The following is a 23,002-nucleotide window of genomic DNA, read 5'->3' on the forward strand; positions in this document are numbered from 1 at the left end:
AGGAAGATTTATCTTTGGCTTCAATAGTCAGTGCTTCCATGCCTAAACCTGTAATTTTTTGCTTCAGAGGCTATTTCTTCTATCCCAGTGGTTCCCAATTGTGAGCCGCGGGCTCCCTAGGGAGCTGTGACTGATGTACAGGGCAGACAAAGATTATTCTTTTATTAGACATCTTTGACAACAGTGTTTCTCAACATGCGGTACCAAGCCACTTCTTGGGGAATACGCGGTAGTGCTGCCAGATTGGTGAATCGATTTGGATAGTTTTGGTTCTTCCGGGTCAAAGCAGCAGCAGTAGTGCTGCTCCTGGCCTGCCTGCTGGGGCCTTCCCTGTGCCGCATCACTGATGACATCACTGATGATGTGGTAGTGGGAAGCCTTGGCCGGCAGGCTGCCAAGCAGCCTGTTTAGCACTGCTGTTTAGGTCGGAGGCGGGGGGGAGGGGCATAGAATCTCATTTGGATATTGGCTGCGCTTAGCTGCCGCTGTCCAGGGGAGTGAAACACACAGGGAGTCTTTCTGAGGCAACCAGCAAGACAAGAAGACACCCTGGAGGGTGTACATGTGTGCCTTTGCCCAGGGCACCACCTCTATTGTGACCACCATTGCCCTAAGGGATTGAAAGTAATGAAACTAAGTAGGTTCTGGCTTAGTCAACAGGTGTGTACTCTGGCCTCTTAGCTTCTGTTTGCGTACTTCAGGAAGAAAGACTCTGCTTTCTGCTGTTTGAATAAGACCCTCAGATATTCTAGGGACTGTGTTGGCTTTCAAAAGTTCACAATCCATCCCAGACTCTGCAACATCTCTATAACTGCCGCTGCCACCACCTTTTCTCCATCCAGTCAACTCGCCACTTGGTACACTTGCCAACTCGCTCTGCAGAGATAAGCAACCACCACCATCATAATCTTGGTGCCCAAAGAGAAGCACTGAGAATTGATAATGATTCTCCAATACATGGAATCTGAGGAACTTCCTGTGTTCTGGGAAGATAGGGATGGAAAAATTATGTCCCACCTGTTAATTTTCTTTCCTTTTAGATGCAGCAGATGAATCCAGAGACTAGTGGGATATCACACATCTACTAGCAGGTGGAGAAAGAGAATCGACTCTCAGGTATATATCTTGGATGGAATCCCTCCTGGCCATTTAGTATCGCTCTTTGCCCAAGAATCAGGAACAATGCAGCTGCACATCAACAAACTTCTTTCCCATAAGTAAAATGAATAGAACATCCTGACCCAACAATGGGTTTAACCTGCACGGGAAATCACCTTCGAAAACCCGATTGGATGGGGCTCTGGATTCATCTGCTGTGTCTAAAAGGAAAGAAAATTACATAATTTTTCCTTCCTTGGCGCCAGCAGCACATGAATCCAGAGACTTAAGGGATGTAGCAAAGCAAACCTCAAACCTCTGCAATGACTGAAGCACCAAAGGACGCCTCTGAGCGCTCTGCCACATCCAAGCGGTAATGCTTAGAAAACGTGTTTGAGGATGACCAAGTGGCCGCCCTACAAGGCCGCCCTACAAATCTCCTCCAGAGAAAATCCCCTAGACTCGGCCCAAAATGTAGCCTTTGCCCTTGTTGAGTGAGCATGGAAAGCCTCCGGCAAATGCTTGCCTGCCAACAAATAAGCAGAAGCAATAGCCTCTAGGACACAACGAGCCACCGAGGCCTTGGAAGCCGCCAGACTCTTCCTATGACCCAAAAAGAGCACAAAGAGGTGATCTGAACACCAAAAATCATTAGTAATCTGAAGACAGTGCAAAAGCACTCTACACACATCAAGCAAATGCAAAGAATGAAACCGCGATACCCCAATCCTCTTCTTTGAACGATGGGAGGAAGAGGGACTTATTGCCATGAAAAGGCGAAACCACTTTAGTAAGAAAGGAAGGAACCGTCCGAATCGAGACCCCAGACTCTGAGAAATAAGAACGGATCCCTGCAGGACAACGCCTCCAACTCAGACACATGCCTAGCCGATGCTAGAGCTATCAGAAAAACTGCCTTCAAGTTAACATCCTTGAGCGTAGCATTATTCAAAGGTTCGAAGGGAGCCCCTTGCAAACCCCAAGAACCACCTTCAAACTCCAATCTGGACATGGTCTCCACAAAGGCGGCCGAATGCAGTTCACTCCCTTAAGGAATTGAACCACATCTGGCTGAGACCCTAAGGACCCTAAGAATTCGACACCTTACATCTGTAACATGCGATAGCCGCCACTTGAACCCAAAGGGAATTGTAGGCTAACCCCTTTGCAACCTTCTCTTACAAAAAGGAAAGAATGTGCAACAAGGAAGCCCAAAACTCAAATACTCGCAGACCCTAGCATAAGCTGTAGAAGTAGACCTCTTCTTTGCCTGCAGAAGAGTAGCGATAACCTGCTCAGAATATCTCCTATGCTTCAGCCATGACCTTTCAATAGCCAGACCATAAGACCAAAGTGGGAGGGATTTTTCCCCTGTACAGGACCTTATGCGAGAAAGACAGGTGTTCCTGGAAACCGAAGAGGAGCGGCCTGCGACCACCTTATCTGAGCTGCATATCATGGATAGTGCAGCCAAACCAGAGCTACCCATATCACTGAGCCCAGGAAATGAGCCATCCAATGCAACACCCATCCGTTCATCGGCCAAAGAGGAAACACACCCAGTCGCTTTCGTGGAGGTCATGGAAAAACAAACGCATCCACTCCCTCCAAAGTCTGTTCCCTGCATCTGCTGGAGAACTGAGGAACTTTGGCATTGCGAGCCGAGGCCATGAGACCAATCTCCAGGAGACCCCACTTGTGCACCATGAGCTGACATGCCTACTCTGAGTTCCAACTGTCCTGCGCCAAGGATCGAAAGGCCCGAGTCCTCCCCCCTGTCAGTCTGGTATCACCAGTGGCATGCCTTTGAACAGGTGAAACCCCTGTAACTATCAATGCATGCTGTAATAGGCTTGAGGACTCCATGCCAGCCGTCGCCTGAATCCTGATCCTCCAGCAACCAACTGGACCGGAAGGACTGCTGCTAAGGACTCACCTGAAAGCAAGCCCAAGGAACCACCTCCAGAATTGCTACCATGGACCTTAGGACCTGAACATAACCCCAAACTTTCAGGTGGGGAACAAAATGGCACACTTTCCTGAGGTCTAGCGCATTGAGGAATTGATTGACCCTCTTGCGGCCCCCCAAGTAAATAGAACATTGATCCTGGCCCCTCTGATCTGAAGGGACCAGAATTACTGCCCCCAAGACCCGCAGGCCCCAGGGCAAACTCCCCACCACCTCTTCTTTGGTACCTGAAGATGGGGATGCCAATAAAGAATCTGCGACGGGAGAGCAGAACCCTAATATGTAACCTACATGAACTATATTGAGAACCTCCTGGTCTGATGTACCTTTGGCCCATTCCACCAATAAGGAGGACAGCCGCCCCCCCCCCTACCAGACCGGTGGAAGGGGCCAAAACCCCATCATTGTGCAGATCGTGAGGTCTGGGGACAAGCTGGCAGTGAGGAAGAAGGCTTGGCAGGGCGAAAGGACTACTTCTGCAAAACCCTAGACCTAGCACTGTAAGATGCATTATAGGAAGCACTATACTCCGACTTCCCTGGGCTATGCCTCCTGATATCCCAAAAACGTGGCCTAGATGAAGGTGACCAAAGCGAACTCCTTGGCCTGTCTTCCGGTAACCTCTGAGACTTAAGAGTCCCCAAAATCCTTCACCAACCTATCCAGGTCCTCTCCAAACAAAAAATGGCCCTAAAAGGAAGCCTCACCAAATGCAACTTGGAGGCAGCATCTGTCGCCCAATGCCGCAGTCACAAGAGCCGTGTGGACAGCACAGACAGAGCCATCTGTTTCACTGAGGCCCACACGACATTGTATAAGGCATCCGCCAGATATGCCAGTCCTGACTCCACATCCGGTAAATCTGGGGGTAGAGCCCCCACTGACTCTACCAACCCATCCATAATCTGTTGAACCCACTGAAGACAAGCCAGTGCTGCATAAGAACTGCACACGGCCGCCTGCAGAGTCAGGGCTGCCACATCAAAGGAAGATTTCAAGATAGACTCAAGCTTCCTGTCCTGAGGATCTTTAAGTACTACTCCCCCCTCCACTGGTAGAGTTGTCTTCCTAGTCACGGCTGCCACTAACGTGTCCACCTTTGGCAACCTAAACCTGTCCAGCTCCTTCTGAGCCACCGGATATATCTGTCACATAGCCTTCGCCACCCTGAGACCCGACTCAAGCGCAGCCCATTGCTCCAAGATTAATTCCTGCATAGCCTTGTGTACCGGAAAGGCTTTAGAAGGCCTCCATGTGCCAGCCATAAAGGGACTGATCACGACAGACACCCCTGTGTCAGGTTGAGAAATATGCAGGCATTCCAATATCTTGGAGATAAAGGATGTCAGGTCCTCCCTATGAAACAGATGCAACGCTGAGGGATCATCAACCTCTGCTCCCAACACCTCATCCAATTTCATGTCCTGCCCACTGGTATTCCTTTTGCACCAAGCAGAGCAAGAGAGAGCTAAGGGCTGGAAGTCTGCAACTCCTCCACATCAGGTATCACCCTGTGCCACTTGGCCCCTTTCTGACCTCCCTCTGTACCAAATTGCAGCAGGCCAGCGAAACTTGGGCCAAGCCACCCCCTAAGCTTCCCCCCTTTCTGTCCGGGTTTGACTTCTGCAACAAAAAAGCCTTATGTAGCAAAAAGACAAACTCAGGAGAAAAATGCATAGAGCTTGCTAGCATATCCCAATCCCCTCTCCCTATGCCTTTATCGCCCCAACAGTTGCCACCGAAGTACCTGGATTCACTTCTATCGCTGCCAAGGCCTGCTCCTGTTTTAGGCACCGCCTTCTTGCCCACAAGTGTGTCCTTCGCGCAGGAAGATAGCGCGCCCTCCGGTGCACACGCAGAAGAACATACTCCCGATGGCGAACAGTGTTTTCCGCACTGTGAAAAGCGCTTAACCGCTTCCGCCGCCATGCCTCCCATGGCCCTTCTCACCCGCACCCAAAGTGCAATGAAATTAGCAGCGTTACTCATATGCCTCCTGCTCCTGAAAGGCAGAGTCCTTGTGCTGGCAAAACCTGGTTCGGGTTTTTTTTTCTTATGGGAAAGAAGACCTCTGAACCAATGAAGTCCTGTTCTCCACAGTTGGTGAGGGGGGGAAAGGACCTGGGGGGGGGGGCCCAGGTGTTGCCCCCAAAGTTGGCACCTCTTAGCCAACACCCCTAAACTGAACTGAAGCCTAAGCAAGAGGAAGAATTAGCTAGGAGCTAGAGGAAGAGCAGCCATCCAACCTGCTGGAGATAAAGCATACTAATTGGCCAGGAGGGATTCCATCCAAGATATACACCTGCGAGTCAGTTCTCTATCTCCACCTGCTGGTAGATGTGTGCTATCCCACTAGTCTCTAGCTTCATCTGATGCCGGCGCTAAGGAAGTGAAGATAAGCGTCCGGAAAATCTAAAGCGGCCAGAAATTCTCCTCGTTCCACCGCTGCAATGACAGACCAAATTGTTTCCATCCGAAACAGGAGAACTCTCAGAGCTGCATTGACACGTTTGAGATCCAGGATGGGCCTCCATTCCTCTGAGCCTTTCTTGGGCACAACAAAGTATATGGAGTATCTGCTGGAGCCTGAGTCTTCTGGAGGGACTGATTTTATGGTTTGAATATCTAGTAACCTTCATAAAATTGTTCGGACCCTTTTCCTTTCTCTGGCTGGCCTGCCAGTGAATCCACAAATCAGGACCCAGTGGTCAGACGTTATTTGTTCCCAAGCCTCCAGATAATCTCTAGCCTACCTCCATTTTTCAGAGGAGAGGTCTGAGGGCTGGTGTCATTATGGTTTTTTTGGCTGGAACTACAAAGTGAGAACCTACACGTTGGTTCCTCCAGTTCCCAGAGAATTTCTGTCTGGAACTCTGAAAGCCTCTCTGGTTAGAGACTCCTGTGGAATACTGGCAAGAGCATCGGGAGCCACAAAAGAACCCCTGGCTCTTGACTCTAGCTACTTGGGTCTGCTGTCTGGTAAAGATCTTGGCCGGCAATCTTGTACACTGGCCATTAGATCATCTAGACCCTTGCCAAATAGCATCTGTTCCCTGAAAGGGAGCTTGCTCAGGACTTACTTGCTCAGTGGTTGCCATACAACTTCAGAATGAAAAGTAACCATCCTTGGTACATTTTTAGGATCTAGACAGAAATTACAAACATATTAACATATGGGAAAGAAACAATTTGCAACTCACATCTTTAATATAATTCAGTTCTTCTTTCAGCTGACGGGTTGACCACTCATAAACCACCACTTCGTTCTGATGGCTATCATCAGGCCTGTGCACCACTCCATACACAACTCCATGGGAAGGCATGTCTTGGGATCCTCCTTTGGGCATGGAATAGAGATGCTGCAGAAAAGAGCCAGCAAGTCATTACTGTCATCATCAATGTATAAAAATATCTGGGACATGAGGTCAACATTCACAGCAAGAAAGATTACTAAATGTGCTTGAATACATACAAGGAACATGAAACACACACACATATAAAAGAGCCCTTATCTCAAAACACAGCAATGAATAAAAGTAGTGGAGGAAAGGTATTGCAAGTTTACTCTGTATTGTAAGCTTGAAAAGATGATTTTTTAAAGTCTAGGATTTAGCTCTTCCTCTCTGTCATATTTCAAACACATAGAAACTAGTCATTAGTTAGTGGCACTAATGAGACTTAAGTAATCTGTGTAAGACTTCCAAGGTCAATACCTCATCTGTGTTACCGGCTGCTATGCATATAAGGGGGTAAAATTAACCCATAAGAGAGCTACATGGCAGTGCCAGAGAGTGACTAAAGCCCTTCAAATACTATGTGAACCACACTAAAACACCTAATATTGACAAGCTTTGTTTTAGAGTGGTAACAGTCAAAATTCCCTTCGCAAAGACAACCGATCTCCAGTGTCTGCAGTCAGACCTCAGAGCTAGTCATAAGGAATAATCCATATGCAGACTATCATTGATCGTATTTATCTCAGGGGGACTGTTATAGTAAGCAATTTTAACTGTTGCCCTATTCAGATTTATTATTCATCGTCCATTGATATTAAATTGAAGCGATACTTAGCTTGGGTGAAGATTCTCTACCCAGCCAACTCAATCAGCAATTTTAACTGTTGCCCTATTCAGATTTATTATTCATCGTCCATTGATATTAAATTTATTTATTTATTTATTTATTCATTCGATTTTTAGCCCGTCCTCCCAAAGGAGCCCAGAATGGGTTACAAAGTACCGTATTTTCACGCATATAACGCGCGCGTTATACACGATTTTACAAACCGTACATAACCTTGCGCACTATATAAATTTTTTTTTACATAGTTCCCACCCTGCCCGACGCCCAATTCATCATCCGGAAGGACCGCTCGCACCCCCACCCCGATGGACCGCTCGCACCCCCACAGCCTCCCCCCCTCCCCCATGGAGAAGCTGTCTACCTTGTTTCCGGATGCCAGTGAGCCCAGCTGCTTCCTCTGCCGGCGGTCCTGCCCCTTCTCTGAGCCCTGCGCTACGCTGCTTCCTCTTCCGGCGGTCCCGCCCTTTCTCTGATGTCAGAGAAAGGGCGGGACCGCTGGAAGAGGAAGCAGCGTAGCGCAGGGCTCAGAAAAGGGGCAGGACCGCCGGCAGAGGAAGCAGCTGGGCTCACTGGCATCCGGAAACAAGGTAGACAGCTTCTCCATGGGGGAGTGGGGGAGGCTGTGGGGGTGCGAGCGGTTCTTCGGGTGGGAGTGCGAGCGGTTCATCGGGGTGGGAGTGCGAGCGGTGGGGGTGCGAGCGGTCCTTCCGGATGATGAATCGGGCGTCGGGGGGGGGGGGGGGGCATCAGGCTTTCAGGGTGGGGACAGGACTTCAAGGGGGAGAGGAGAGTCGGGGTGGCCGAAAGTAGAGTCGGGGTGGCCAGAGGAGAGTCGGGGCAGTGAATGGAAAGTCGGGGCGGGTGAAAGGAGAGTCGGGGCAGCCAGAGGAGAGTCAGGGCAGCCAGAGGAGAGTCGGGGCAGTGAATGGAAAGTCGGGGCGGGTGAAAGGAGAGTCGGGGCAGCCAGAGGAGAGTCGGGGCGGCATGCGCGGTATACCCGTGAGCGCGGTATATAAAAATTTCTTTACATAAATTTGTGTTTCCCGCGCGCTATACCCATGTGCGCGTTATCTACGTGAAAATACGGTACATCCATAATAATACAGACAGAGCAGAGATGACAGTTTACATAAATTACAATATAGACATGACAATAAAACATATGTACTAAGTAGCATCTGGTGAGATTAAGTGACATAGTGCGTTGACTGGGTGGCATTTCAAGGTGAATGACTTTAAGGCGCTGGGTTAGTAAAGAGGAAGGTTTTCACGGCCTTCCTGAAGTTCCAGAGTCCATCTAGTGATCTGACAGATGGAAGGATTGTGTGCCAAAGTTTGGGTATGAAATGTGAGTAGGAGCATTTGCGGGCAGTTTCAGTTTTGAGGGATCGGCCAGAAGGTATGGTCAGTCGTTTTTCTCCTTGGGACCTCAGTGGTCGTTTTGGGAAGTAGATTTGCAGTTTAGTTTTCATGTAGTACGGAATCGTTTCATGGAAGGATTTGAAAGCAAGGAGCAGGGCCTTGAAGGTGCAGGGTTTTTGAATGGGCAGCCAGTGCATGGAAACTAATGCAGGGGTAACGTGATCGCGGATGCCTAGGTTTTTCAGAAGGCGGATTGCAGTGTTTTGCACCCTTTGGAGGCGGGAGAGAGTTTTGGTAGGCAGGCCCACTAGTAGAGTGTTACAATAGTCTACGCGGGATAGAACAAAAGCGTAGAGTAGTTGGGCAAATTCAGATTCTGAGAAGTAGGCACGTATGGTTTTTAGCTGGCGGAGGTAGTAGAAGGAGGATGAAACTAGTTTGGATACGTGATACATGATTGATAAATTAGAGTCAAGAGTTATTCCTAGGCTACGGACGTTGTCTTTGGGTGTAAGGGTGTTTGTGGCCCAGGAAAAGGACGGACGGGGATATACGCATAAATCTTTGTGGATCCAGAGAAGATCTAAGCGATACTTAGCTTGGGTGAGATGGAAGATCTCCTTTTCGCCCAAGAAACATTACATCGGACTTCTTCAAGAAATTAGTACTTTATCATTTGGAACTACTGTTGGTCCGTAAATTACCTGCCTTAACCCGAGCAATGGCATATATTCACCAGTGAAGCTCAAACTTAAAGTACAAAAATCTGAATAGGGCAACAGTTAAAATTGCCGATTGAGTTGGCTGGGTAGAGAATCTTCACCCAAGCTAAGTATCGCTTCAATTTAATATCAATGGACGATGAATAATAAATCTGAATAGAGCAACAGTTAAAATTGCTTACTATAACAGTCCCCCTGAGATAAATACGATCAATGATAGTCTGCATATGGGTTATTCCTTATGACTAGCTCTGAGGTCTGACTGCAGACACTGGAGATCGGTTGTCTTTGTGAAGGGAATTTTGACTGTTACCACTCTTAAACAAAGCGTGTCAATATTAGGTGTTTTAGTGCCAAAGAGTGACCATCTTCCATATTAAAAAGAAATGTCAATCTGAGTTATATGGAAAATAAGATTACATTTATTGTACAATTTGGGTTTCCTGTGTTTACATGCTATAGCCATCATATATCCATAAAAAAATCTATTCTTGTCTGGAAATGAGATTATTTATGTGGCAAATACAATATTTATAAGGTTTTAAGGGGAAAAGGGAATCAAGAAGAATGGTAACGGATTAGATGCAACTGTTCGTGTCTGTTATTTTTAAGACACCAAATTATTTATTTATTCAATTTTCTATACCGTTCTCCCAAGGGAGCTCAGAACAGTTTACATTAATTTATTCAGGTACTCAAGCATTTTCCCCTGACTGTCCCGGGGCAGGCTCTCAATCTATCTAATGTACCTGGGACAATGGGGGGATTAAGTGACTTGCCCAGGGTCACAAGGAGCAGCGTGGGTTTGAACCCACAACCTCAGGGTGCTGAGGCTGTAGCTTTAACCACTGCACCACACACACCCATTATAATCTATTTAAAATCTCTATTATTTAACTCATTATCATTAATGAAGATGTTCACATTGCTTATCCAAGGGCTCCTTTTACAAAGCGTTTTTAACGCACGCACCAGGTGGCCAAAAATCTACTGCCTGCTCAAAAGGAGGCGGTAGCGACTAGCGTATGCGGCAATTTAGCACATGTTAAGCCCCTAGTGCACCTTCATAAAAGGAGCCCCAAATGTTTACAGTTACTGGAGGGGAGAAAAGAACTTCCCAAACAACTACTTCAAAGAAAGTACATGTCTTAGCAGGAAGAGATGGCTAAAGTTAGCAAATGCCAGCACTGTTCAAAAAAAGAACCAAAAACTGTATAGATGAAAATTTATATTTTGGTTTTAAAAGTTATATATATTAATATTACATCCTGACTCACAAAGTAATCATTCAAACAATCCAAAATTGAAAAATATGATTCTACATGTAATTTGATCTGTATCAAATAGAACCCAAGATTTTACCACCATCAAAAACGATGACGGGATAATCGCGCGCCAGACGCCAGTGCGCTGACAATCCAGCGCCATATCAAACACTTTTTTAACAAAGGACTGCATTACCAGGAGCCAGACCACACAACAATCCTGCTGCACCAATCCAGGAGACAGAAAACAGTAACAAATTTCAGGTCTGCACCAATCCTTATAAGTAATGATGACCTTCTTAAAAGTCAATGCCTCCATCTGCTGGCTAGGGAGCATAACCCACTGTTTTGGACTGGTCTAGCAGCCTAAGTAAAGTTGCTTTAGTGATACAGGCAATTGATGGTACAATATCATTAAAGCAGCTCTGCAGCATGAAATAACCAACCAAAAGGTTTATTGTGCCAAAGTGTTCATTTGTGAGGAACCATCAATACTAAGGATGATAAGAGAAACAATCACAGGTTTCACAGGTTAATCATTGTTTCACCTTCAGAAAATAGGCTTCAGGGACAGTTTAGCCTATGAACCGGCTTACATATTGGTTCACAGCACCAGAGATAATGGGCTCCAAACTCCTCTGCCTCCAATGTCACCAGCTCAGCTTAACTTATTTTATATTAACCCAGTCAGGCAGAAGCAGGCACAACAGACAGCTGGGATACAGAGGCTGCTTCAGAGTAGCACAGGGACAAAATCCCCTCATCCCCAGTGGAATCTAACCCATACCCACCTGTACCATACCACCTGTATGCATTCCATCCCCACCCATAGGAGTCAATGCTCTTATTTACTTATTCACAGCCCTCTGATTTCTCCCAACTTAAGCCTCCCATGTTTTTTTGTATGGTATTCACTATTCAACTAATGAGTGTTCCAAGCCTCAGTCTAGTGTCACAGCTGCCTCTCAGTGCATTCCAAGCATCATTCTGAAGAGTCACCAGAGATTTTACCTACACTCCTATAAGTCTCTCAAAGCAACTTCTTCCATCCCCATGGAAATCCCATGGCAACTTCTCCCATACCCACAGGAATCTAGCGGCTTCTACAGGATTCTCGCAACCGTCATTCCTCCATGTAGTTCTCTATTTTGGCTGCCTGGCATCTGCTGCACATTCCTCATCTCCCTCCCCACAGTACCCTGCATCTCAGGTAGAGCCCAGCCTGGACAAAGAGGCAATTTTGGGACCACCGCCAGCTCTCTCCCACACCCCTCCTCCCAGGCATGCAAAGAATTATTAGGTCCCTGGGAATCTTCTACTTCAGGGACCTCAAATCTCTGGTGTTCCAGTGGGTCCAATGCTCCAATCCCATCTACTCCTCCCCATGTCTTGCATCTCCCCACACTGACAACCCCCACCCCAACCCCCACAGAAATCCTGATTCACCTCAAGGGTCCTGGGAGTGACAAGGCAGAACCAATCCCCATGCCCTCTTCTCTGGTCTCCATTCTTCAAAATGGCATCCTGATCCATAGTTGTAGTCTTGTGGTACCACTGTATTGATAGGGATTTAAGCTGCCTTAAGGGATTATATGTTTATTAAAAATTTGCTATACTACATATTCCAAACATGGATCTAAGCAGGTTTTTTTCCCTTGTATGGGCAACCTGAACCCCCTATCAGCAGTATTATTAGACTGCCACTAGGGATCAGGGGCACCATTTTGAAGACATCCACTGGGGCAGAAGAGAGTAGGGAACACTCCTGTCCCTGTTGCCCCTAGGATCCCTGTGGTAAGTCAGAGATGGGATATACCAGGCTGGCTGATAAGCAGCTGATGCAGTCCATTAAGTTGGGGGGGGGGGGGAATCTGGCTGGCTAGAAGGGAACTATGAGAGGAGGGGGAAGTACTACTGATGTTGGCCCAGGGTGCCATAATCCTTTGAGCTGACTTCTGATGGGCTTTATCACCCTATAAGCAGTAAAAATGCCCCTATACTTTTACCTATTGGAATTACAAGGTGGTCCCAGAGTAGAGATCACAGGAGAGAAGCACAGACAGTTCTGAACAATCAAAACTTTATGCATACTTTTACCTAAGGCAAAAAAAAGTGGGTGCAAATTTGTGCTAGCATTTTTCCCTAAGAAATAATCAAACAATATTAAGCAGGGTTGCTGAAATGTGGGTAATTTATTATACAATGAAGAAGGAATTACATTTTAGAAAATGAATGAGTCTTCACAGATGGCAAGTCAAGACTCCAGATGAAGCATATGGCGAAACAGAGCATCCTTATTGCCAGATGAGTATCTGCTGGTTTTATACAAAAAGCCAATTTTTGTGCTGAAATGGTCTATTTATGTGATGAGATGACTACGATTAGAACTGTTTCAGATTTGTTGATCTTCCCTAACCCTATAGCAGGGGTGAGAGGAAGAGACTGCTCGAACCAACAGTATCTAAAGAAATTATTAATAAGTCTACATAAATCAAACACTTCTGAAGACACTAAAACTATTTGCGAACTGACTTTTTCAGATCAAGCAGCGAATATCGCTTATAGCATCAAGCGCCACTGGCATGTACTGCAATTACATCCCATTTTTCAAGACTACCCTTGTATTGCTTATTCGCGTACTAAGAATGTGGCCGATTATGTGGTCCACTCAAAATTTACATCAGACACGAGTACTTCGCATCATGGGGGTAGACACAGTAAATGCAGTGAGACATGTGACATCTGTAAAATTACTACTGAAGGGGAGTCATGGGTTCATCAGACTTGTAGGATTTATCCTCTCAAGGCTAACACCAATTGTAAATCCACCTGGGTTATTTATATCATCATTTGCCCATGCCAGTTAGTGTATGTGGGGCATAGTGCTGCCTGATTCACGATTCGAATCGGTTCACCAATTCACTTCGGGTGAATCGATTCAAATTAAATTTTTTAAAAATCGGCTTCCGGATTCGGACCCTCCCCCCTCGCCCCCTCAAGCAGGAGAGGCAGCGCTGCTCTTGCTGGCCAGCCGCTGCCGCATCTGCTTTAGAGGGCAGGAGGGAGAGTCAGTTGGGAAGTGCTGCTGTCGGCTTCCCCCCTGGCCTCCCCGAAGGACATCGCATCGAATCGCACCCCCTGGACTGCCCCCCTGGGAAGGCCTCCGTGTCCCCCCCCCTGGGAAGGCCTCCGTGTCTACCCCCCCTGGGAAGGCCTCCGTGTCCACCCCCCCCCTGGGAAGGCCTCCGTGTTTCCTCTGGCCTCCCCGCAGCGTTTACCTTATAGCTGCAGCCTGCAATGAAGATCACAGTTACAGCATCTTTACTAAGTGCTTTCAGCTCTTTCCTCCGTCCGATCCTGCCTCTGATGTCAGAGGAGGGGTGGGACCACAGCAGAGGAAAGAGCTGAAAGCACTTAGTAAAGACGCTGTAACTGTGATCTTCATTGCAGGCTGCGGGGAGGCCAGAGGAAACACGGAGGCCTTTCTGGGGGGGGGGGGGGGAACACGGAGGCCTTCCCAGGGTGTGGGGCAGTCCTTCAGGAGGTGGGACAGGCCTTGGGGGGGTGCAGGCCTTTAAGGGGGAAACAGGCCTTTAAGGGGGGGTGCAGACCTTTAAGGGGGGTGCAGACCTTTAAGGGGGAACAGGCCTTTAAGGGGGGGACAGGCCTTTAAGGGGGGGACAGGCCTTCAAGGGGGGGACAGGCCTTCAAGGGGGGAACAGGCCTTCAAGGGGGGAACAGGCCTTCAAGGGGGGGGACAGGCCTTCAAGGGGGGGGACAGGCCTTCAAGGGGGGGGGACAGGCCTTCAAGGGGGGGGACAGGCCTTCAAGGGGGTGAAAAGCCTTCAGGGGATGACAGGCCTTCAAGGGTGGGGGACAGGTCTTCAAGGGGGGACAGGCCAGGGATGGTGGCATAGGCCTTCAGGGGGGGATAGGCAGGCCTTCAAGGGGGGGACAGGCCTTCAGGGGGGGGGCCCTGGTGTAGAAGTACATGGAGGGAAGGAAGGGGGGTTCAAAGAGACGTGCATATGCCGGACTTTGGGGAAGAAGAAATAATGGGTCTAAAAATAGAGGAGAGGGAGAGAGATGATGGACAATGGGATTTAGGGAGGGAATCAACAGAAAGGGAGAGAAGTTGGACACAAGAGATGGTGTGGAGGGGGGATAGAGATACTGGATAGGAGGGTAGTTGGGAAAAGAAAGGGAGAGATGGTGGACCCTGGGGTGGTGGGGAAGGAGGGAGAGATGCTGGATGAAAGGGTAGTTAAGAAAAGGTGGATCTGTGGATGGAGACGGAAGGGGAGGGAAGGGAAACGGAAGGGGAGGACAGAGATGGCAGATGGATGGTTAGAACGGAGAAAGAAGGAGACCCTGTCAAGCAAGTTATCAGAAGACAACCAGAGCCTGGGACCAACAAGATTTGAATAATGACCAGACAACAAAAAGGTAGAAAAACTAATTTTATTTTCCATTTTGTGATTACAATATGTCAGATTTGAAACGTGTATCCTGCCAGAGTTGATGTTAGACTGCAAACGTGAGCTAGGATTTAAGAGAGAGGGGAAAAGTCTTTTGTTTGTTTATTTTGTTTACACCATAGCGCCAGTGTGGTTAGGAGAAAGCAAAGGGAGTGAAGAGGCTATAAAAGGGGTGAAGAAGTTATAAAATAAACCCACCAGGATGTTTGAAAAAAAAACAACAAAACACCCAATTGGGCAGGAAAATTGAATCGAATCGAAAAACCAATTCAGTAGGCTGAATCGAATCAAAATTTTTTTCCTAAATCGGGCAGCACTAGTGGGGCGTACTCAGAGAACCATCAGGACACGCCTCATTGAGCACAGAAGTAGGATAAACACCCAATCGATGAGTTCCCGCATGGTCCCTCCACTGTACTCAGTATTGCCATTCTTTTTCAGATCTACGGTGGAGTATCATTGAACAGATTGCTGAAGACTTTGAGGGGGACAGAACGATTCACCTGCAAAGGAGAGAATACTGGATTTTTGAACTCCAATGTACATCCTTTGGGGCTCAATGACTACATTGAGTGGCATTGTGCCATTTAATTTTAAATTTTGCGGGCATGGTCAGATTTTCAACTATTCCATCCAGGCGGGTGTTTAAGTGATTTGGAGCTTACAGCAGTTGGTTCCTGAGGAAGGGAGTCCGTTGCACCCTCGAAATGGAGTTCCGTTGGACGGACATGTTTGGATAAGCCTTTCGGCTTTGACCACTGAGAAACTAAGTACCTCACAGACTGTTTGCCTGTTCCTCACACCTGCACTTTTGGCTGATTTTGGTTGCTTCTGCACCCTCGGATGAGAGGCAGAGACAGCTCTTACCACCTTTTGTTGATTATTATTTTGCACTATTAGCACACTGTTTGGTGCACTGTTTTGATCACTTACGGGTGAGCCCGGGGATGTTTCACAGACTACACCCTCGTGGGTATAAACATGTGACAGCTGGCGCATTAGGGGTTTTGCAAAACCCCATTGCGAGCTGTGTGACTGAGGGCTCCCCGTTTATCACTATTATTTTTTTTTGTGTTCAGTCTTTTTTATTAAATTTTGTCAGAGAAGATAAATAACAAATAACAGATAGAATACACCAGGATGCAGAACTGTAACATCAGCGGAAAGTATTCAACAGTTATCACAGAGTGAAACCATAATATATGAACTAACACATGTCTATAATAGGAGCCCAAGTCTGATTAAAACTAGATAGATTACCAGATTTCTCTGCAGCGACTTTTTCAAATTTGGCATAAAGACAGACTAAATTCCACCAGAAGTTTACATTTAAAGATGAAGAATCTTTCCAGTTAGACAGAATTGATTTGTGAGCTGTCTGAAGTAAACAGTACAGTAAACGAGATTGATATTTATCCAAAACATCAGGTAAAGCATGAGCACCAAATACAATTGCAGCATATGAAAGAGGAGATGTGATAGGTAAGTACCCACAAATTATCACCCAGACCTTAGACCAAAACATATATACAATAGGACAGTGATAGAACATGTGAGCAAATGTGCCAACCTCCAAAGTGCACGACCAACATTTGTTAGTGCATTTCACATCAATGAGGGAAAGCTTATGAGGGGTCCAATAGGCCCTATGCAAAAAGAAGAACGACTGCTGTATCATGGAGGAGGATTTGAGGGAGCGTCTCAAGGAACTCCAAACCAAGTTCCAGGTAGGAAGATCAAAGGTGATGTGAGCAGACTCCTCCCACGTCGATTGGAGAGATAAGCAAGCCGTAAATTTATGATCCCGGAGAATATGATACCATGATGATGCTTCTTTCTTTGCTCCACAGAACTTAGAACACCAATGCATTATAGTTGGGGATAATGACGATAGTGGATGGAGTTTTAAAAAGAGTGATAAACAATGATGAAGTTGTAACCAACGAAAATGATAAGTAGCAGGAAGACGATAAGTGGTAGCAAGGCAGGAGAATGACATCAAGGAAGAATTCACCATCACTTGTGCAAAGGACCAGATGTCCCGCTTGATCCAGGACTTCCACTCTATATATTGACCTTGGATTTTAACCAAAGGATTATTCCACACAGAAGAGAGTGAAGTCGAATTCCATACCAGATCTGCGCATTTGTCAACAGCCCGTAATGCAGTTCCCGTTATCACTATTATTAATAATTTCTTTAGATACTGTTGGTTCGAGCAGTCTCTTCCTCTCACCCCTGCTTTAGGGTTAGAAAAGATCAGCTATTTTCATTGTTTGGGTCTCTTCCCTCTTTTTTGAGTTTTCCTGATATCAGATTTGTTGAGCCATAAAATTCGCTTCTGGTTTTGCATATAAGATGGACTCTAAATATTTTCATTTTTTTCCTTTTTTGTGATGGATAGAACAGAATTTGAACTGTTCCAGCTCTGCTAGTAATCACTGAACACACAATATTTTAATCAAGAAAATATTTATAAGCATATATTATTACGTTAGTTACAGATAGCGTATTAAGGATATAACAAATATTACAAGGAAGGTTTTTCTGATCAATGATCATGTGTTATATGGCACGGAGGTTGAATAAATAACGTCCGCTAGCATTACTGAGATCTTTTCCTTCCTTTACAACACTGAGTGATTATCACCTAAATTTTCAGACCGGTATGCACTGAATATTACCCTGACAGTTCTCCTACCCCAGCTTCTAAGCAGATATGTTAAAATGCGTCTGTTATAAAACATTTTTCTGGCCAAAATGATTTGATCAAAGCTTCATCAAAATCAACCAAGAACTTATCTTTGTAAAGTTTCCAATTAATGCATCATCTTACCAATGCAGGCTGGTCTGTTCCCTTTTGTTCAGAATGTAACAAGCCATTTTTCCGTCTCCTTCTTGCAGCTGTATTTGTTGTTTCTTCCTGTAAAAACAGAATTCAATTACAAGAGCCCAAACTTGGAACATCACACTAACCAGAGAGTAACCTTTACTCTGAAAAACATTTTCTTGCTAGCTCAAACTACTGGATAATTCCACAAACGCTTCCTTAGTTCTCCTATTCTTTCCTATTTATTTTTTTTCAGCTATAATCAATAAAGTTATCACTTGCTCCAATCATTTACAAAGTGTGCTCATAAAATAATTTAATGGGGACTCTTCAGAGATCGCGCCTGCGGCCTGGCCACCCTGAGTAGGCCCACTCTTGCCATCGGAAGCTAAGCAGGATTGGGCCTGGCTTGTACCTACATGGGAGATCATCTGGGAATACCAGGTGCTGTAGGCTGAGGGGCCCTATGTTGGGCAGCAGCGAAGTAGTGGAGCCACACACTGCACGGGAGAAGGCAAACCACTCCTGTACTCTGCCATGAAACATCACAGGGTGGATTCCTCACTGTGCGTGTTGCCATTAGTCAGTGGCCGACACGGTGGCATGATCCATCCATCCATGGAGATCCTCCTGCAGCTCATCATTGAGGAAATCATAACTATGCCATTGCTTCAAAATCTACAACAGCTTCCTATCATGGCAACTGCAAACTTTAATCTGCTTTTACCTGCCTTTTGTCTTTTGCCGAGAAGCATTAGGAAACTGATATTGTTGACTTCTAGGAAAAAGATCAAAACTTGGGTAATTAAGGCTTGGACAACAACAAGTTTATTGTAGAGTAATAACAAGTTGGTGGTTACTTCAGTTTGATGTTATGACAGCAAGTGTTTACATCCTATTTTTTTTTTGTTTAAGCCATATTACATTATGTTCTTAAGGTTTTATAAACTGTAACTTGAATGTCTATTTTACAGTTAATTATGGGCTCCATGAGAGATCAAAAAACTGGTGTTTTTCATGCTTTCATACCATACGCACTATTGTTGGGTATCTTTTCTAGTAGAATCAAATACACACAAACGTCACATGGAAGTTGTCAGTACAAAAAAGACAGAAAAACTAAGTGGAGCATAAAAGAAAGGAATGTAATCAGGCTGTTGGGACTAACATTTAAAAAGGAGCTAGAGAAGCTTTCAAACTAAGAAGGGGGGGCGAAGTCGACAGTCACCCAGGAGCAGATGGTTCAATGAGGAGTAGAGAGTTGCATGGTGACAGAAACCAAACTCGTCCCCACTAGAATGAAACTTGTCCTTGTCCATCCCTACAAGAAATCAAACCCATCCCATCCCCACATGTAATCTCATCCGTCCCCATAAAATTCAGAAGCAGTTATTTCTTTAAGTTATGCTACTGAATTAAGAGGCTCTGGTAGAGACCCATTTACAAATAAGCAAAGACACATTTTTTAATTTGAAAACAAGTAATTGAGAAGAATATATACTTTGTAAATGGATCTCTGTAAAGACGTAGACCAGTAGTAAAGATGATACGGTGTATCTACTGAGAAAGCACAGTTACTTACCGTAACAGATGTCATCCAGGGACAGCAGGCAGATATTCTCACGTATGGATAACGTCACCGACAGAGCCCCAGTACAGACCACTTTAAAAGTGCATCGCCACTTTAAGTCTTTGGAAAGTTTGCAATAACCCGCACCGCGCATGCATGAGTGCCTTCCCGCCCGACGTAGGTGCGCAGTCCCTCGGTTAAGAGACGCCAACCCGGGGAGGTGGGTGGGTTGTGAGAATATCTGCCTGCTGTCCCTGGATAACATCTATTACGGTAAGTAACTGTGCTTTATCCCAGGACAAGCAGGCAGCATATTCTCACGTATGGGTGACCCCCAAGCTAACAAGAATGGGATAGTGGCAGTGATGGCCTTTAGGAAAATAAATTTTGTAATACAGATTGGCCGAAGTGCCCATCCTGTCTGGAGAAAGACTACAGACAATAGTGAGAAGTGAATGTATGAACTGAGGACCAGGGTGGCAGCTTTACAGATTTCCTCAATGGGAGTAGATCGGAGGAAAGCAACAGAAGCTGCCATAGCTCTAATTTTGTGGGCTGTGACACGACTCTCTAGTGCCAGTCCAGTCTGAGCATAACAGAATGAAATACAGGCAGCCAGCCAGTTGGAAATCGTTCTCTTGGAAACAGGATACCCCAATTTGTTTGGATCAAATGAGATGAAGAGTTGGGGAGAAGTACGATGAGGTTTTATCCTGTCAATGTAATAGACCAAAGTACACTTACAGTCCAAAGTATACAAAGCGGTTTCTCCTGCATGAGAATGAGGCTTAGGAAAAAAATACTGGTAGAACAACTGCGATTGAGATGAAATTCGGTGACAACTTTCGGAAGAAGCTTTGGATGTGTGCGCAGAACCACTTTTGTCATGATGAAAAATTGTTATGGGTGGATCTGCTACCAAGGCTTGTAATTCACTGACCCTTCTGGCAGAGGTGAGAGCAATAAGGAAGACAACTTTCCAGGTGAGAAACTGGAAAGAACCACATTAAGATCCCAGATGACAGGTGGAGGCTTGATAGGTGGTTTAACATTGAAAAGTCCTTTCATGAAATCTGGAGACCAAAGGATGAGCAATAAGAGGTTTTCCCTCGACTGGCATGTGAAAAACAGTAATAAATGAATTAACTGCCAAATGGCTTCCATGTCCTCTCTCTCTTCTCAAGCCATACCCCAACAGAGAAATTAACAAAATAAGTAATGCATAGTTGAACTACCACATAACTCCCTAATTGCCTAGTGGTTAGAGCTACAGCCTCAGAACTCTGAAGCTGTGGGTTCAAATCCCACGCTGCTCCTTGTGACCCTGAGCAAGTTGCTCAATCCTCCATTGTCCCACTGTGAGCTCACTGGGACAGATAGGGAAATGCTTGAGAACCTGATTGCAAACTGCTTAGATAACCTAGATAGGTGGTATATAAATGCCTAAAATAAACAATAATAAATGTGTTAGCTGTGTGATAAATGCTTAATGCACTTTAGTAAAAGGACCCCCAACCTTCAAATTTTTAAAAGCTCAATAATTACAGGTATAAGTAAAGTTTAGCTTCAACCTCTAACTACTTGAAGTTAAAAAGCATAGTATAAGTAGAAAGGTAAAAGTTTTATTTAGAAAGTTAGTAAATAAAGATGTGTACCGGTAATAAATTTCAGGGCTCCTTTTACGAAGGTGTGCTAGGGTTTTTAGCACGCGCACAAAATTACCGCACGCTATAGCGCTCGGTAGCCGAAAATCTACCGCCTCCTTATGCTAGTGCACTCAGGAATTTAGATGGTGTTATATAGTACAGATTATGCAATGTAAAAGGACTGGGGGGGTCTCTCTCAGGATACTGTCCCATAAAAATATGACAATAAAATAACCCTATGTATATAGAAAAAAATACATAATAAACATTTTATTTTCAGATGCAGTTCTTACTTCTGGGTTCAACTGTTTCATGCCAGTAGATCCTTTGCCCTCTGAGTCATGTTAGCCAATGTTCAAGAGTTACAGAACTCACCTTGTTCCATTCCTGAAATGAACCTGTTTTTCCAGACTAAAGCTTTGGCTTAATGCTCTGTACAGCAGCTCGTTCCTCGATTTCCAATATTCAATTACTTTACAAACTTAAAAAGCAAAGCTAGCCTAGCAGTAGTAACCTAGGAAGTCCTCCAAAAGTATTGAGCTGCAACTTCAAACCAAAGAAAGTGACCTGGCTTCTGTTCCGGAATGCAGATGGGCAGCAGAACACAAAACTTAATACAGAGCAATTCCAATGACAATAGGCTAATTCTTCCCCCATTTACATCTGGGTGTGCATGTGCCAGTTGAGAGACATCTCTGAAGCACATCAGTTGTTTGTAAAAAAGGCAAAGGCTGTATTGAGCCCACAGTACACATTATTATTATCTAAGCACACCAGAGGAAACTCAAAACAGAGTACTGTATTTCAGATTCAATTATTTCCTCTCCCAAAGAAAAGCCTTCATTTACTTACATAATAGTAAATGCAATACCAAAGATAGCAAAATGCTCGTACTTCTAACTACAGTAAACAGAAACCCTCATTCCTGGGAGAAATTGAACCATAAGGAAAAAAAACAGTGCTTTGCAGAAAATGACTTACATTAGATGCTAAAGGAAACTGTACTGGAACTGTACATGCCAGGATTACATTGCCAGGCAACTTCACAAGAGGCCTGTTCTCTTCTGTCCTTTCTTGCAATAAAAGATCCAGTCACAGAGCTCAAAGACAAGCAGTTTCCTGACTGAATCCTGCCGTGGATCAAAGAAATGTTGGGAATGATGGGGTAAGCAGGGGAAAGAGAAGAAACTACTGCTCTCTAATTTACCTCCCCTTTCACAAAACCGCGAAAGCAGTTTTTAGCGTAGGCTGGGGCGCTGAATGCCCAGCGCTGCTCCCGACGCTCACAGGAACTCTATATGAGTGTCGAAAGCAGTGCAGAGCATTCAGAATGCCAGTCCGCATAAAAAAACGCTTTCGCGGTTTTGTAAAAGGGGAAGTTAGTGTTTGATAGTGGATTACTGCAAAAAGACCAGCAAAACTAGCAACAAATATTAAATAATTCAGCCTGCAGTTAAAAACAAACTGTCCTACCAAAACGTTAAACAGCTTCTCTTCTGGAATCACCCTTTAATCAGTGACTACCATCATTATGAACTTATAATCAGAGAGCTGCTCTGTCAACCATTACAAGGACCACCTATAGCAGGGGTGTCAAAGTCCCTCCTCGAGGGCTGCAATCCAGTTGGGTTTTCAGGATTTCCCCAAGGAATATGCATGAGATCTACACTTCTCCCTCCGTATTCGCGGTTTCAGCAATCGCGGTTTCGATTATTCATGGTTTTTAGCTTGCTGGCTCCTCCCCCCCAATAACATCAGCTTGCATAGAGAAATCGCCGATTCCAAGCGTTTACAGAGAAAATCGCCGATTCCCAGCACTTTCTTCACTGTGTTTGTGTTGCTTATGTGTTTTTCCTCTCCTTCAGGAACAGGCCAGGTCTTCCACCATGTTATTTGCGGTTTCACCATATTCACGATGGTTTTTTGATAGAAAACAGTGAACAACATATGAAAAAGTTATTCGTGGTTTTTCTGTATTC

At 45.4% G+C, this 23,002-nt stretch overlaps 1 protein-coding gene across 3 annotated transcripts in view; it reads right to left on the reverse strand.

Moving 5' to 3' along the window:
* The window catches only part of MYZAP (myocardial zonula adherens protein), a 174,744-nt gene that overhangs the window by 97,364 nt on the left and 54,378 nt on the right, over nucleotides 1-23,002 (reverse strand). For all 3 annotated transcript variants that reach the window (XM_033919900.1, XM_033919899.1, XM_033919898.1), the window contains exons 3-4: nucleotides 17,814-17,900; nucleotides 6,268-6,426 (exon numbers count right to left, since the gene is read on the reverse strand). In XM_033919900.1, the coding sequence (XP_033775791.1) occupies nucleotides 6,268-6,426; nucleotides 17,814-17,900 (246 nt within the window). The remainder of the gene's footprint in view (nucleotides 1-6,267; nucleotides 6,427-17,813; nucleotides 17,901-23,002) is intronic.

Source organism: Geotrypetes seraphini, chromosome 14 (genome assembly GCF_902459505.1).
Source record: "Geotrypetes seraphini chromosome 14, aGeoSer1.1, whole genome shotgun sequence".
NCBI lineage: Eukaryota > Metazoa > Chordata > Amphibia > Gymnophiona > Dermophiidae > Geotrypetes > Geotrypetes seraphini.